The sequence below is a fragment of the Phalaenopsis equestris genome, unplaced genomic scaffold (genome assembly GCF_001263595.1).
Source record: "Phalaenopsis equestris unplaced genomic scaffold, ASM126359v1 Scaffold000002, whole genome shotgun sequence".
NCBI lineage: Eukaryota > Viridiplantae > Streptophyta > Magnoliopsida > Asparagales > Orchidaceae > Phalaenopsis > Phalaenopsis equestris.
This window is the reverse complement of record NW_018164444.1, coordinates 28,024,961-28,042,257: the sequence shown is the minus strand read 5'-3', so window position 1 is coordinate 28,042,257 and position 17,297 is coordinate 28,024,961. Positions and strand designations below refer to the sequence as shown.

At 32.1% G+C, this 17,297-nt stretch overlaps 1 protein-coding gene across 1 annotated transcript; it reads right to left on the bottom strand.

The window, feature by feature from the left end:
* Window positions 1-724: 724 nt before the first annotated feature.
* LOC110017985 (phosphatidylinositol 4-kinase gamma 4-like) lies at window positions 725-6,083 on the bottom strand. The gene is given in 3 exon segments (XM_020715187.1): window positions 725-1,511; window positions 4,203-4,530; window positions 4,532-6,083. Coding segments are annotated over 3 exon segments (1,716 nt in total). The 5' UTR covers window positions 5,542-6,083; the 3' UTR covers window positions 725-1,133.
* Between the last annotated feature and the right edge of the window lie 11,214 nt (window positions 6,084-17,297).

Below are 17,297 nucleotides of genomic sequence, written 5' to 3'. Positions count from 1 at the left end.
GGTTTAGGTTATTTTTAAAAGGTTTTAAAATTACTTTTTGAATTTTTTTAAAGCTTAGAGGTTTTAAATTATTTTTTTAAGGTTTTAAAGTTATTTTTCGAACTTTTAAATGTTCAGCTTATATAAGTTTATGAATTGACACATGTTAACCACATAAGCTTGAAAGTGACATATCCTAAATGTCTAGATATACAAATGGCTAGTCCTAAGCACATAAATAAGACATAATTGCACATTACACAAAAATACACATGAGAAGTTCATTATTATTATTATTATTATTATTTACATCATTGGCATAGGGAAAAATATATACTTATCCCATGGGGAAACTCTAAACATGAAATTAACTTCACTTTCATATATTTTGCACTTGGAAGAAACTACACATGACATATGGAGAACACTGTACATGAAGTGTGATATACACATTGGGAAGATTTCTCATGGGTTAAACTACATATGGAGAAAATTACAAATGGCTAAAACTAAATGTGGAGAAGATTTTCCATGGGTAAAACAACATGAAGAAAAGACTTCACATGAGTAAAACTACATGAAGAAATAACTTTACTTTCAAATACATAAAGATATATATACATTCTTTGAACATAAGGAAAACACATGTAGGTTACTCCATTTTTCACTTAGGGGAGGTTCAGAATATACTACTGATCACAGAATTGAAATAAAAATTAAAATTAATTAAAAAAAAAACCACAATCAGATCACATAGCTGGAAATAATTTACACAACTTTACATAATAGAACTAAAACAATCCCAAAAACTAAAAAAAATAATAATAATGAAAGAAACTAAAATAATCCCAGTTTTTTATTCAACTCTCACTTCCACTCGCAGAAATCAACAATGAAAACAAGTGACTGCAGTGCAAATGATTGCAAGGTTTTCCATCCTCTCAGAACTATGAAGTCTTCAGGAAAACACATATACAGAAAAAGAGAGCTAAAGGTTAAGCACTTCTACCCTCTATAATCTATGATCACTGGATGAACATATATACTAAGCAGAGGGGAGCACAGACCATGTATCCATAAATATACATACTGCACTTCAAACATATATTTGATCTATATTTATACGGATATCTGCTCAATAAAACATTACTTGATCAAGCAGAAAGCTCATCAAGATAACAGTCCATTATTTCAGAGATGGATTCAATGAAGGTAGACTCACCAGCGTAAGGATGAATGGCTTCCTTCACTCTGCGGATCATACCCTCGATCTTCGATTCTTCCTTGAGCGTCTTCCTGCAGAGGATTCTCCCTATGTCGTAAGGAGAGAGTCCTCTTTCTGCACCTTTTTTGAGAAGCATGGTGCAGATTCGCAGAGTTCGGGAGCACAAAGGCGACAATTCCCAGCCATTAGACCTGAGAAGTTTAATGTCTTCTTCGATGTCTAGCGATCTTATGTACTCGATGGTTTCGGCATTGTAAGGGATACGAGCTTGTGGCCAGTCAAGCCACTCAAATGTGCAGTCCTCAAACTGCAGGAAGTGCAAAGAAAGGCAGGTGAATTTCATTATTTGGGTGTGGAACAATAAGTATGGAAAGGAGAAACATTAATTGTGAAGACAAATAAAGACGCCTACTTTAGTTTCTCAATGTGAGTCAGGAAACTCAGAAGCAACAGGCAAGCAAACAAACTGCTTCCTTTTGAGAAAAGTGTCAAAATAGTCTCCTAACTATTTACATGAGACTATTTTAGCCCCAGAATCTATAGAACTGTCCATCTAGTCATGAATCTTTTAATGTGAGCTGAAATAGTCCGCAAGAGTGGGGCTGAAATAGTCATCGAATAGTCCTCCTTCACGACTTTTTCAGCCCATATTAAAAGAGTTTGTGCACCAAATTGACATCTTTTTTACTCTGATACTACAATGACCCCTTACAAAAAGTTAGGAGAATATTTTGACATTTCCTTGCTTCCTTTTAGAACACAGGTTATCGGTATTACAATATCTAGATGGAGATTGAGCCAAACAGTAAAGAGAAGCTCCTCTAATTAGAATAACCATTATTACGTAACAGTGCTTCTCAAATTTTCTAACGACTTTGAAGTGCGTCTTCCAAAGCTCCTAAAATTCTAATATATGGCATCAATTTCATTACTTGGTTGAGGCATTAACCAATTAAAGCAAGTTACTTTGGTTGTTTTCATTATCATGATTGTTTATCTGTAAATCTTCCGATATTCACATTTGATTGCATTTTTATCCATATAATTAAAATGGTGCGGCATGACTCCACACAAACATTTGCCCAGTGGTGCACTACTTGACATTGATAAGTATGCACCTATCATGACTGCAAATAGTTTTCTCTCGCCTGTATCTTAAAAAAACTGTCTTTAATCGAAAGGTTTATCACTATCAAAAAGTTTATAAGTTCCCAAATCCCAATTTTATTTCATCCATATTAATTGTCTTATTAAAATAAATAACTGCTTTGTATCATTTTATATCTTAATATCTTCAAGATCTCAATCGAAGGAAGGCAATTAGTGAAATTATAGAAACTAAGGGAGTTTACTAAACACCCGAAGTCGCTTATGCATTCTTCTCCACCATCATTAGGTATCAGTGACATTATCATTTGGGTCAATCTCCACCAAGAAAAAACTTCAAAATTTTGTTCTTCCATCTTGGCTAAAAAAGTTTTGGGGCTTTTACATACATAGCACTCAAAACTTTTATATTTACCCATCTCACATCGAAACTTTTATAATTACAAGTCTCATATGAAAAATAACACTCATTGTCACATTTTAATAGTCAAATCTATCTTTTCATTCATAAATAAAGTGTCATGTGTGTAAAAATGAAAGTTTAGGTGTGAGATAGGTAAATCAATAAGAATTAGGTGCTCTGTATGTAATTTTCCCAAAAGTTTTAACATGTGAGCTAGATAAACATCATCCAGTGTTTTCTTTTACATATTAATTTTAAGTTCTAGTAGTGTCCCTTTTGCGTTTTTCATAGCACCAGAATTTTTTTTTTATTTTTTATTATTTGTCTATTTTAAGAGAATATCAAGAAGGGTTCTATATTATAATAAATATAAAGAAATTTCTTTTCTCCGAATAAAAAATGATCTTCTATCCTCATTTTATCACATTCATTATATCACTCCCATTTTTGTTAAGCACAAATTTGATCATCAATGATGACTTCTTATCAAGGTTTCAAAATAGAACCGAAAGATGTTTAAAATTTGAAGGTTAAACTAGGGGTTGAATCGAATGATATGATAAATATTAAAATAATAAAATATCTTAAATAACTTAATAATAATACAATAGGCATAGAATAGGAGAAATATATTAAGAAATATAAATCATATACATATATATCAAGAAGGTTGTTCCTTAGAGCTAGAGTTTTCTCCAAAAATCTAATCACAATATGTAATTGCTAAATAAAGAACAAAACAAAATTTTCATACCAAATAATATCAAAGCGAGAAATAAAATTTAAGATTTTGTAAAAACTATATCCTACCTAGGCAACAAAGAAGGCAATTTTAAGTAGGACTGTGAATGCCGACAAACATCTGACAAAGGAATAGGGAATTGTAGAACGATTTCAAAGAATGCCTCACATGCAAATGAGTGGGGGTGAAATCACACACAAGAAAGAGTTTGAAATTCTAGAATTTAGAAAGGGGTTGATGGCTCGGCATGTTGTGATACTTAATATAACAAGTTTCATAAATTTAATTTTATATATAGTAAAATTATATACTTGGATAATAGATTAACTATCATTAATATGGCAAAATTTGAGCTGAACGGTTCCATGAATTGAGATCATTTTGACGGCTCAACAGTCGAACCCTGGTTCTCATCGATTTAATGCAAAACTGATTTTTTAGGCTAACCGAACTGGAGGCATGATCGGTTCATATTCAAACCAATCGATCCAATCTGTTCTAACTTTAAAAGCCTTGTTTATTATCAACAAAACTTTGAATCAAAGTACATAGCTAATCTACGTGGAATTTTTCAAATTATGTGGAAGTTTACAAATCTAAGACAACAGAATTATTATAAAATACATGGAAATTGATCCTACATAACAATAGAAAAGAATGTTTTGAGCAAAAATACCAAGAAAAACGTAGGCAATATCCATAATAAATCAACAAAATACTGAAAATAACAGAAATTGTAAACTTACATCCTCTGGAAGGCAATACCCATGATCGATGGGGACCAATACAATTCGGTTTTCTTCACCCTCCTTGCAAAATAAAATATTCCCAGCATGCCTATCTGCATTAGCCAATCGTATATCCAACACAGTGATCTTATGAATCTCCTCCACTGGAAAAGCTCGGGGACCCATATCCTCACAACTCCCACAATTCTTCACATACATCTGCATTGACCCAACCTTGAAATCTTGCGCAACACCATCAAGCCTTTTCGAATGATTAAAACTGCCACTCAGGCAGCGAACCATCGCAGTTGGAGGAACGCCGGAGAAACCAAATTCATCACACATTGGTCTTCGGCGCCCGCCGACCCCCCCCCCCCCCGCCGATCGGATGGTCGAGCAGATAAGCTGCAACTTCCCGGAGCGCCCCCTCCCCAACTCGCGTCCCCTTCTTCAATCCAATTCCATCCAACGACACAGGAAATCCCCTTGGGTTGTTCTCCGCACTCGGCTCCTCATCAATCGGCTTGAAAACCGCTACAAATTCTTGACCTGATGCGTCCCGCAAAAAGTACGCACCGCCCGCACCTTGGGAGGACATCACTGGGGGATTCCCCCTCTCTAGTCCAGCCAGTGCAGATTGAATGAGGTTCTTGATTACGGGTGATAACACAATATTAGGGTTGACAACAAATGGCTCAATCAAAGCCTCCCTTTTCACTGTTTTCTTGCCTCTTCCTCCTGCAGCTGCAAATGGAGCCAATATCGAAAGCTTCAAGTCCTTGTCAATCGGTTTACTCCTGACTGCAGCGCACTTGCGCACGATCAAATGAATCACGGCATTATTAGATTTACAGATATCCTGAATCAACAAGTGATCATCGAGCTCCTTGTCATCATGGCATAGCTTTTGGCTATCAAGATCAACGAGATCCTTGCCCCTCTTGGCAATATGTTGCTTGACATAAGCGACCGTGCGGTTTTTTTCAATATGGAATTCCAATTTTTTGCCGCACACAGTCTTCACGGTAATAATCCCAAGATCAGAAAATCGGATGACGAGGTGAAGCACGTTGCCATCCGAAACGCGATAGTCCTTTACAAGGCAATCGTTCCTCGAAAGCTCCCGACCATCGAAAACAAGTTTCTGCTTCTTAATGATGAAACTCTTGCTTCTTTGAATGCGGAGCTTAACAGAGGAGATGGAGTCCGATTCGAAGATCGGCATGGGGATCGCGGACGAACCAGGTACCGCAAGGTAAACAAGAATGGGCTCTGGGTGGCAAAGAGCCGACCGTTTGAAGAAGGAGAGAGCAGAATCATATCCAATTGGATTGAGTGCGATCCCAGCCAACGCCATTGTTCTGCTCCAATTAAAAACCTAGGCTTGCCCTCGGCTGCCCCTCCCTCACAGGGATCAGCTCCGGCGGAAACAAGAAGCAAACGAGGGCAATGTCCTACACTACAACTTGGAATCCATCAAGAAGTTCGATTCCCTAAATCTAACACAAAACAATCAAAACCTGGAAGCGATATCGAACTGAATCCTCGGCTCCTTCACGAATTAAATCAATTCGAGTACAGAACCGAGGAAAGATGGATTCAAGAACTAAAAAGAGGGGGAAACAATTGGTCTGAAAGAAGGGGATGGGGAATGGATTGTTATCAAATTGAGTGGTGAACCAGTGAGCTAATATCGGGAGATAAAAATAGCAGTTTGAAAAGATCAAAGTGGGGAGGGATTGAATCTAGTTAGGGTTTCTGTTATCCTCTTCCTTCGCTCGTCTTTAGTCTACTGATCGCCGACCGATCTGAGTTGCGGAGTTTCCGTTCTGCTTCACAACAACATTACTTCGTCCGGTGGAGGAAAATGGGGGGCGAGATCAACGCCGCTGTGTTGATTCAAATTTTATCCATTTTATTGTTATTATTTTCTTAACATAGTGTAGATATGTAAATACATAAGAATTTTAGTTATGTAAATTTCCCAAAATTTTATAATCCACATTTGTTTTTCTAATAAGTTTAGCTTATTCGCGTTGCATTTTTTAATTTGATAATAATTATCAAGAGAAAAATGCAAAAAAATTATATAATTTTATACTATGCATTTTTAACTATCTAATTTTACTTTAAAAATATTATATCATTTGCCAAATATATATATATATATATATATATATTAAAAGGAATGGTTGGAGGCTATTAGAGGATCTCCGAACATCCTTAGATATGATAAATATTCGAATACCACATTTTACGCACGGGAGGTCACAAACCAAATAAAATGAGTAGTATAAAGCGTCCACATGATCAATACATAAATACATACACTTAATTTTGATCATTAATGTGATTAGTTCTATGATCATTCTAGAATTATTTCAAATATTAATTCATTCTTTCTAATGTATATATTTTCAATTTTAGCATTATCTTATTGCTTTATATCATGCTCTTCAAACCAATTAGCATGATACTCCAACATAAGTTATATCATGCTCTTCAAACCAATTAGCATGATACTTTAACATACTCTCTCTCTCTCTCTCTCTCTCTCTATCAATCTACATTTTCATTTCTTGTCTTAGCACAAAAATCATATTATAATGAATCATTTTTAGTTAAATTTAAATTGATTCTTTAGACATAAAATATTTCCCATTCCATATTATAGTTGTATACTTGAATAATTTATGGTCTCAAGATTCTATGTTTGATACAAACTTATCTAATTCGACAAAAGCTCAACAATTTTAATACGAACTCATCAAATATGACATATACTAACCAAGTTCGAAATGAACTCTTTTAGGTACAACACAGATATGTACTAATCAAGTTTAGCACATAATAATTAGATCTAGAATATATTCACGCGATCCGTTGTGAACTCATTAGAGACATGATGAATTTGCTAGCTCACTCGACCCCATGAGGTCAATTAGACATGCTCATTTAAATATGTCTACATGACTACTCAAAGCATGCAAAGTTGATTGGTGACTTACTACATGTATGCCCTATATTTGAAAATTTTTAATTTATATCAAATGTCATTAAGGGAATATATTTGGAGTATCTTCATTTTATGAAATGCAATGATTAGGCCACATTTAATAATTTATATATGTTCATTTAATCTAATGTTCTTATATGGCCTAGCATCTACCTCCACCTATAAATAAGGGGGTAAGAAGAAATGTATGCAGACAAAATTGATTGTATTGATCTCTTAATTTTTTTGGCAATATAAAAAAATAAAAGTATTATTTCATGTCTTGCATCTTTCTCTCTTTCTCTTCTCTCTTCATTATTTTGTCTCTCTTTTCTTAGTCAATACTATAAGTAACATTCAAATATAACTAATGGATTTAATTTGATTCAAAATTTTAAATATTTTAGTAAAGTACACTCTTAGAATAATCTAAATTTTTTTTGACGTGCAACATAAGAAATCGATAATCCATAGCAATCGCAGAGCTAGATACTCTTTAATTTAACTGATTCTTAATGGCAAAAAAAAAAAAAAAAAACTTAATTAAATGATACTGGATCGTATGTATGTCCTTTACTTGAAAATACTCATAAAGTGTAATATTCATTGCCTAACAATACTCAGTAAACTCGATATTTGTTATTTGATAATCTCAGTGAACAAGATATTCATTATTCTGCAATGCTTTAGGAGGTAGATAATCATTATAGCTACTTGATAAACTTGATTTTTATTATTTGAAGATGCTCATTGATTTTGATATTTTGGAAATTATTATCCAACAAAAGGAACATTAATTATTTAGATGAATGAAAATAGTTAAAATTGTGTAATTAAATCAACTGTCTTATTCTATTGTATACCATTTAAACACACAGTCTATTCTAAGAGTATGGACTTTCATTAATATCAATATTTGGTAGCTTCCCCTATTGAAGAAAAAAAGTGTTGGCAAAATATGAGACCCATCCAAAAATATCATTTGCTCAAGTATATACATAAAAAAGGAAAGGGCGGGCAAGACTTGAGGGAAGTATTTTATGGAAGTTATTCACATTCTCAAATATTAATTGCTCAACATAATCATTCAGCCAAATAGCTTTGAGAATATACATAGCTTAACACTATATTAGTGAAAATATTCAAAGAAGACAAAAATGAACTCCAAATAAATGAGTATTTTTGAATTAATACATTTTTATTGGAAAAAAAAACATTAAAAATGAGTGAAAGGAATAATTAGCTTGCCTATTAATCTATTTTTTCTAAAATTCATTAATTTATTTTCAAAAATTATTAAATTTGTTGGCTAAAGATATCATTTTGGGAAATTAGTAGCTCAACTACTAACTTATTTTGATAAATCTATATATTGTTACTAGCTCATTAGCAAGGACATCAATGAGATCACTTATAAAGGTTGTTGACTAGTGCTTGCATCAAGATTCTCCAATCATCTTACTCTAGTTCAAATTTCATCATTTTGGCAAGTAAATTATTCTTTTTTAATTAATCATTTTTATTATTTCATTTGAAAGATGCAAGGTAACTCTTAATTGGGCTTGTCCATAACCCTCACTATAAGGAGATTTTACAAAAGTTCACCACTTAATGCACCAAAAAATAAGTTACAAAGAAAGAAGAAGATGATGAAGTAGAGCAGCATGGCTTAAGGAACACACCACCTATATAATTTTGAAGATTTCCTATTTAGATGATTTAATAAAAAAATAAGAATAATATATTATTTTAAAAAATAAAATTATCATTATGTAATAGATTCAGTCACTAAATAACATAATTAAAATTGATAGGTCCATGCAAACAAAGATGTTTTTTTTCCATTCAATTAGGTAGGACATGATTTATTTTATTCTGGGTTACATGTTCTCTATAGAAACAAATCCCTATTGTTAATTACATATTAAAAGAGCCCATCTTCTAAGAAAACACTCAATTAAAATAATGACTCTTTTATTTTTATTGATTTCAAAATTTGGAATTTTAAGATAGTTATTCTAGATTTTCAATTGGAATAAAATTAAAGTTTTAGGATAATGATAATTATCAGAGACCAAAAAAAGAGGAGTTGAAACTACTAGATAATGAGAAGCTCAATAATGTCTCAAATTATCATTTAGTTAGGCTTTATATTTTAAAAATTGAGATTAATTTTGTATTTGAGTAGGCTTTTTATTAGAATACTTGTACCTATATCTTAATAGTATAGGACCATGGTATGTCTTACGAAATAGGGATTTATGTCATAGTAAAGAGAAATAAAGTGTCTCAGAATCTAAAATAAAATGAGCACTTTGAGATATATAGGAAGCTCAAATCAAGTTAATAAGGTAAAATAGGACTTAAAAATCTCTCTCCCCCTGAGAAGTAAAATCCTACCTGACTCTTCTATACTTATGGTTATGCCTTAAAAAGATAGCCAACTAAGTAACATATGCTTCAAATCCTTGAGTTCAGTCACATGCATAAGTAGTCAGGTAATGTTGTTGTTTTAACTTATGAGAACCTGTTAGTACTTATGACTCAACCCTCAAGATTAAGTAACTTGAATATAATATGCATCCAACAAATATAAAATTTTATAATTTTCTTATTTTATTAATTATTTTAAGTTTCTTAGAATGTTATAAGTGTGCAACTAATACATGTATGCATGAACACATAGTCAAATTTAGATCAAATTAAAATTTTAAAAAAGCCTTAATTTATATCAAATAAATGTAATTAAAGAGATATAATCAGAGTATCTTTTTTTCATAACAAACATTCATTAGGCCAAATTTTATATGTATTTACCTTTAATCCAAATTACTAAACTTTTACCTTACCATATTTTGTAAAAAGTCTCACCAAATAGCTAATCATTTTGTCAAGTTATTTGATAGGTAATAACTATGAGAAAACATGAAAGAAAAAAAAATTGTGCTGAAAAAAAAAAAAAGGGTTTTATATATTTAAATTTTACAACAAATAAACTTTAATATTTGCATATGAAATAGTGAGAGGAAAAAAAAATTGAATAATTATCAGAGAAAAAAATTAATAAATTCTACGAATAATATTTCAAGACCGACTCTTTTTCAGATGATTAAATGCCTGATAGACAACTTTTGAGGCCTCTTTCACATAAGGAACAAATTGACCTAATCACTTAAATAGCAAACTAAAAATTATTTTTTAAAATAATAATAATGCCAATAATATAAATTAAACGATGACCATACCATCCTAGATGATAAGAGGAATTTGTTAAAGCAACAAAATTATAAATTTTATCCCTTCATAAAGGCAATAGTTGAATAAAGCAATAAAAAAAAAAAGAAAAAGAGAGAAGAAAAAGCAAACTAATTAATCTAGGTCTTCCATGTAAATTAAAAAAAAAAAAAAAAAAAAAAAAAAAAAAAAAAAAAGAGGGGGAAAAAAAAAAAAAAAAAAAAAAAAAGAAAAATTTACACCAAATCCTATGTGTCTACATGTTAAATATCTAACTTCAATTTTTATATACATCCACCTTACATATGCATGAAAAAGCATATCTCACCTTTTTCAAAGGTTAAAATGGAAATATTTTTAATGTAATAAAATGATTTGGGTGGTATAATTATGAAAAGTAAAGTTTGGGTGCTAGATATTTAAATACATGAGCATTTGTTGGCATTCCAATGAAACAAAAAGAATTTTGCGAGAAGCACCCCGTAATGTCGATAATTGCACAACAGTCACAAAGATTTGCATCATAATCCAGAGTCAATTATTTGAACTAAAAAATTATAAAAAAAAAAGAAAGAAAAGAAAATTTATATGAGCCGCAATCGGATTAACGCATGTATAACACCTAAAGTTTGATATTTACATTTATAATACTTTAGTGCCATACAACTATACATATAGTTGTACATTTGAATTTTAAAAAATTGATAAAAATGATATTTTTATTGTGATGTTAAATATTTGATTGTTACAAGGATATATTTTAAAATGTTGGTGTTAGTTATGTAAATACATATGAATCGTGTCGTAAGTATATAAATACACCTGGTCATCCCCTGAAACATAGATTAAGAAACTGTAAATGCATTGCTCCTAAACATGAGATTTTACTATAGGTGTTAATTTGGCTCAGAGGTTATTAAATAACTAAATAAAGAAATTAAAAAAAGAGATAATAGAGGGGAAAACAAAAAAAAAAAAAAAAGAAGAAAAATTTACACCAAATCCTATGTGTCTACATGTTAAATATCTAACTTCAATTTTTATATACATCCACCTTACATATGCATGAAAAAGCATATCTCACCTTTTTCAAAGGTTAAAATGGAAATATTTTTAATGTAATAAAATGATTTGGGTGGTATAATTATGAAAAGTAAAGTTTGGGTGCTAGATATTTAAATACATGAGCATTTGTTGGCATTCCAATGAAACAAAAAGAATTTTGCGAGAAGCACCCCGTAATGTCGATAATTGCACAACAGTCACAAAGATTTGCATCATAATCCAGAGTCAATTATTTGAACTAAAAAATTATAAAAAAAAAAGAAAGAAAAGAAAATTTATATGAGCCGCAATCGGATTAACGCATGTATAACACCTAAAGTTTGATATTTACATTTATAATACTTTAGTGCCATACAACTATACATATAGTTGTACATTTGAATTTTAAAAAATTGATAAAAATGATATTTTTATTGTGATGTTAAATATTTGATTGTTACAAGGATATATTTTAAAATGTTGGTGTTAGTTATGTAAATACATATGAATCGTGTCGTAAGTATATAAATACACCTGGTCATCCCCTGAAACATAGATTAAGAAATTGTAATTGCATTGCTCCTAAACATGAGATTTTACTATAGGTGTTAATTTGGCTCAGAGGTTCGAGTTTGGGTTCGATCTGAAATTGACCCGACTCCAAACTGACCCACCTTTAACCTACCAATCCAGACCCGACCCACATAACCCGTTTAACATAAGGAAAACTGTTATTTGCGTTATCCGGGTCAATTCCGGGTTCATACCGGGTTGATAGGTAAATTTTAACAAATTACAACATAAGAGAGTGTAATTTATATTTTAGTTTTCGGAAATAATTATTGAAACCATGTAATTAAACGATTACGAGTTAGCATTGAATTTTTTCATAGCAATTATTGTTGAAATTCGCTTTATAATCTTACTTAATTTACTTAAAGTAAATTTTATTAATTTTTTAAGCATTTAATAGTTTGGTTAAAAGGTTAAGCCTAATAACTTTTAATAAAACTTACAATAAGGTAGCGAAATCTTAAAAAGTTATGTATTTGCTACATACCACACAATTCTTATGTATTTGCATATCAAACACCTAAAATTCGATATTTATATTTACAACATTTTGGTGTTATAAACTTATGCATGCAGATGATTATGTGCTTCTAAAAAGTTTGTGATAGCGGTATTTTTAATGTGATGCTGAGGCTTTGAGTGGGCGCCTGTAAAGACGAAAGTTTAGGTGTTTGATAAATAAATATAAAAGAATTGTGTGGTATCGTCTAAACGTTTCAATAAAGGAAATGAGCTTATTTCTGATGATCTAAAAAATGTCGGGTACTATCTAAAAGTTGTCGATTAATAAATTTCTAATGGCTTAACCACGACTTTGGGGGAGTCTCTAAAAGCACTTGTCGGTAATTCTTTTACTGAGAAAATTACCTGACTTATATTAGTCGACGGTTTTCCGATGAAATAAAACCGTTGTTGTAAGATTAAATTTATATCGTTGGCAAGCTGTCGTTTTTTGTCAGTAATATGACAAACGGTTTGTCTTTCGGATTAGTGTACCACAGCTGTCGGAAAAATTGTAGCACAGCCATTGGTGTCTGTCGGGAATGACTGACGGGTCTATTTCGTTGAAAAATTAGAGCATAAATGGAAAAAAATGTCTTGTGTTGTCGAACTGTAGGACGTAAGAAATAACTGTCCATAATTATGATATAATGTTGAAATGCCATCGGTTTGCAGTCGTGGAATTAACCAACGATTATAGACTTTCGGAGTTAACGACAAAACCACTAGAACGCCAACGATTAGCAGTGGAAATCTGTAGCATCAAAAAAAAAATAATATGCCTTTTCCACACCTGCAATCCTGACACTAGAAGTTTAACACAAGAGAGTGTACTAATCCAAGTAGTTATTAAATTAATATCACATTAATTAATACAAAAAGCAAAAAAAGAAATAAAAGAAAACCATTGCATTAAACAAACAAAAAATAAACATTTGTACGTAAAAAATAATGTTCGTTCAAACTAATTGTTCTAAATAAACAAGCAAGAAAAAAATAAGTCTCTACTCGTCATCAGTCCTCTCATCGTCTTCCTCGTCAGAATCATCCTTAGCTGGTTGTTTTCCTCTCCACCATGCATGAGGTAGTATTGCATCCAACACTGCCTTCATCTTCAACTCCATCTTCGAACTCATTTGGGCTACTTGGGTGGAGACCTGGGCAACAACCTCGACATCAACTCTGGTTTCAATATCATAAGTAAATGCTGCAACCTGCCTACGAAGCTCCTCCTCGGCTATAAAAGTCGATGCACTAGATGAGCTAAAGAGACGAGCATATTAGACCAACAACTAAGATCTTAATCAATATACTCAACCATTTTTCTTGCCTTTAGCAGCCTCCCTCCACAAGTCATAGTTGGACGGATCATGATATGTGATCGTAATATCTCCCGACTGCTAGGATTGACTGTCCCTCATCATCTTAAAGGTCTCCCACAAAAAAAAAAAAACAATATGATTAATGAAAGTTATGGGCTAGAAAAACTTCAATAGTTATTTGAATTTTATGCGAATTAATCTTGTAATCCTGATATTTGATGTTCACCCAGCTATGGTCTGCTGCCGCTTATGAGTGTGTGCGTGTAAGTCGGCAGCAGATGAGCCACGTCCCAACTCAATATAATGTTAGAATAATGAAACTAGTAGCATAAGTTTCATGTATAATAAAATTTAATACATAAGTCTTACCAGCATTATCTTATGCTCTATATGTGAGAGCTCCTTACTAGTGTGCTTGGAGGCCCCCATACCTCCGCAGTCAGAGCGGTGATTCTGGTTGACTTGCTCTCTCTTCTTCTAATATTCAGGAGAATCCCATGTCCTAAGCATTGAGGTAAATATATCCTTATCGAGCCACAAGGGTCGTTGAAGCATCTTCTGTATGTTGTTGAGCATATAATGAAGACAATCACTACTCTTGCACTCAAAGTTTCTTCAGATGTGGGTCTTCTCCTCAGGTGGCCAGGATCACTATTTTTGCAAAATGAAATAGAAAATATTATATTCAAAAACATAAATATATAGTTGAAGATAACCGTGTTCGATATATACCTTGAACTTTAGAAACCACATACCCTGAACTGGGAACGAGACCTATTTCCATGATAAGTATGGATACTTGAACTTGCTCCGAATAAAGTCTAAGATGGAATGGATGGCCTATGTGGGGTGAGAAAAATTAGAAATAATATATCATTAGTTGTCTATTAAGTTAAAAAAATATGCCACTAAGTTAACCTCACTTTTGTGAGGGCTCACCCCACTCACTTTGTTTATGAACCTAAACTAGGAATGTATCCTTTGGAATCCCACTAGGGCTAGCCCAAGCCCCAACCCATTGGTTGGATTGTTTTAGGGTTCTGACCAAAAGAATGACCCAAATTTACCCCATGGGCTAGACATGCCCTAAGTCACCTAAAGCCATTTTAGAACCCTAGGATCCTCCCCATGAAACCTTGAAATTACCCTAACCACCAAATTTATCTTAGGGGAGGGGTCGTCTCATATGGATCCTTAGCCTCCCCAGGGGTCCCCCCAACCCTACCAAAAAAAAAATCAAGAGTAAACTTTAATGCGTCCCTTTGACCTTAAAATTTAGAGACATCATAAGATTGTTAAAACCAATTAGGCATAACCCTAATTTGAACAAAATTTGACCAATTGCCCATTTTACCCTCCAATTGGACCTCACACTACATGGCCATGACAAATATCATATGATGAACCCGATGACCATGTTGTCAACCCCATGATCATGTGGTCAACCCCATGTCCATACGGTCAACCACATGATCATGTGGTCACCTCCATGACCATATGGGCCCATATGGTCAACCCTTTAGCCATGTGGTCACCCAACTCCTATGGGGTCAATCTACATACATTCTTTTAAGTGAATTAATTAATTAAAAAGAATGCCTTGAGGGCCTTGCCCAAGACCAACACTAAAGAAATCCAATCCAATTTATGGCCTAAAGCCCACTCTTAATAGGTCATCCATGACCCTATAACCACCCACGATGACATGGTCAACCCATGAACCAATTTAAAACCTAAATTAGCTCATTGAATTGTCAGCATGGTAGGCTCATCATAAGAGAAGACACATGCACTCTATATGGCCTCCATCCTAAACCCTTTTGGACCAAACTTTGGTGGTCACGCCAAGCTATCTCTGATCTCATTATCCACCTCATCATTCCTCCAATTAGGTCGAAGCCCTCTCTAAATCCTCCTCTTCACCATACCCATCTTCATGACGAGCACACCAAACTAGGTCAAGGTCAAACCAGCTATTTTGGGGAAATCCTAGACTTAGATAGATGTGGCCAGGAGCCAGGGAAAGGAAAGTGAATATGAGGTCAACATGTATATATGTAAATGCCTCTATTTTTTATTGGTTCATTGTTTGTAAAATTAGTCCGAACTTAAAATACTTTTTTCTTTTCTCATATACTCTACAGTGATATAAAAATTAGGGGGAAACAATTATTGACAGACAATTGTGAGAAAATGTGCAAATTTTACCACTAAAGAAATGTTTAATGGTGTCATAGTATAATCCTGTATAGTAGGAAATAATATTATAGCCATAATTAGATTGCTCTACAATGCAGCTTTTAATCTATGTTTTTGAAAAGTGGGATGAAATTCCACCAATTTATGATACATTTAAAAAAATAATTTTTAACTATTCAATTTCTTTGACCAACATTAAATACTTGTGTTTGAATTTTGAAGTTTGCATATAATCGTAAGAGTTGAAATTCAAAGCATATAATTACATGCTTGAGTTTATTATTAGTAGATCATGTATATATATATATATATATTATGAAAAGAAATCCCCTCTACCTTTTTTTCTTATCCATTGATTGGAAGATTTACACATATACCAAAAAATTCTATTATTGATTGGAAGATTTACACATATACCAAAAAATTCCTTTATATTTATATATGTAATAAAAAAATGTTGATTTTTACATATGTACCACTTTGTATGCCTCAAAAATAAAAAGTGTTCCACTTTTTATAAGTTAGTAATACAATATGATGGCTTATAAATGTAAAAAAATCAAAATTTTGGTGTCGGATATGTAAATAAATAAAATTTTTGTTGTATATATGTAATTAATTTTTCTTTCTATTCTATATATATATATATAACATTTAAAGATAATAATCCACATTAATAATTTATTTGATAATATAAATTTAATTAAATATTTATTTGATATATAGCTCATCATAAAATAATGAATAACATTTTATTTTCAATATCAATATTCAACCATTTAAACTGGTCACAATTTTAAACATAAAATTTTAGTTAATTAGTATTACAATCAAAATTTATATCATTTATATTTTATTTTTCCTTACCATCACATCTTACTTCCAATTGTTTTCTCAATTAGTTTAAGATAAAAAAACACATTCTATTCACTAAATGCCATATATATATATACATATATAGGTATTTTATAATTTATTTAATGATAATAAGTTAATTGAATATATAGCTAACTTATAATTTATTTTGTTATAATAATTTAATTGAATATCAATAATATGATATATCTCGTAATAAAATAATTAAATTTTCTATTAAAAATATTTGAATTCATTGAAACGATACAAATAGACTTTATATTCAACTAGGGCTGTTAATTTGGCTCGTTGTTCGTGAACAATCGTGTTCGGCTCGTTCAAGCAGCTCGTGTTCGGCTCGTTCGTTAAGCCTAACGAGCCGAACACGAA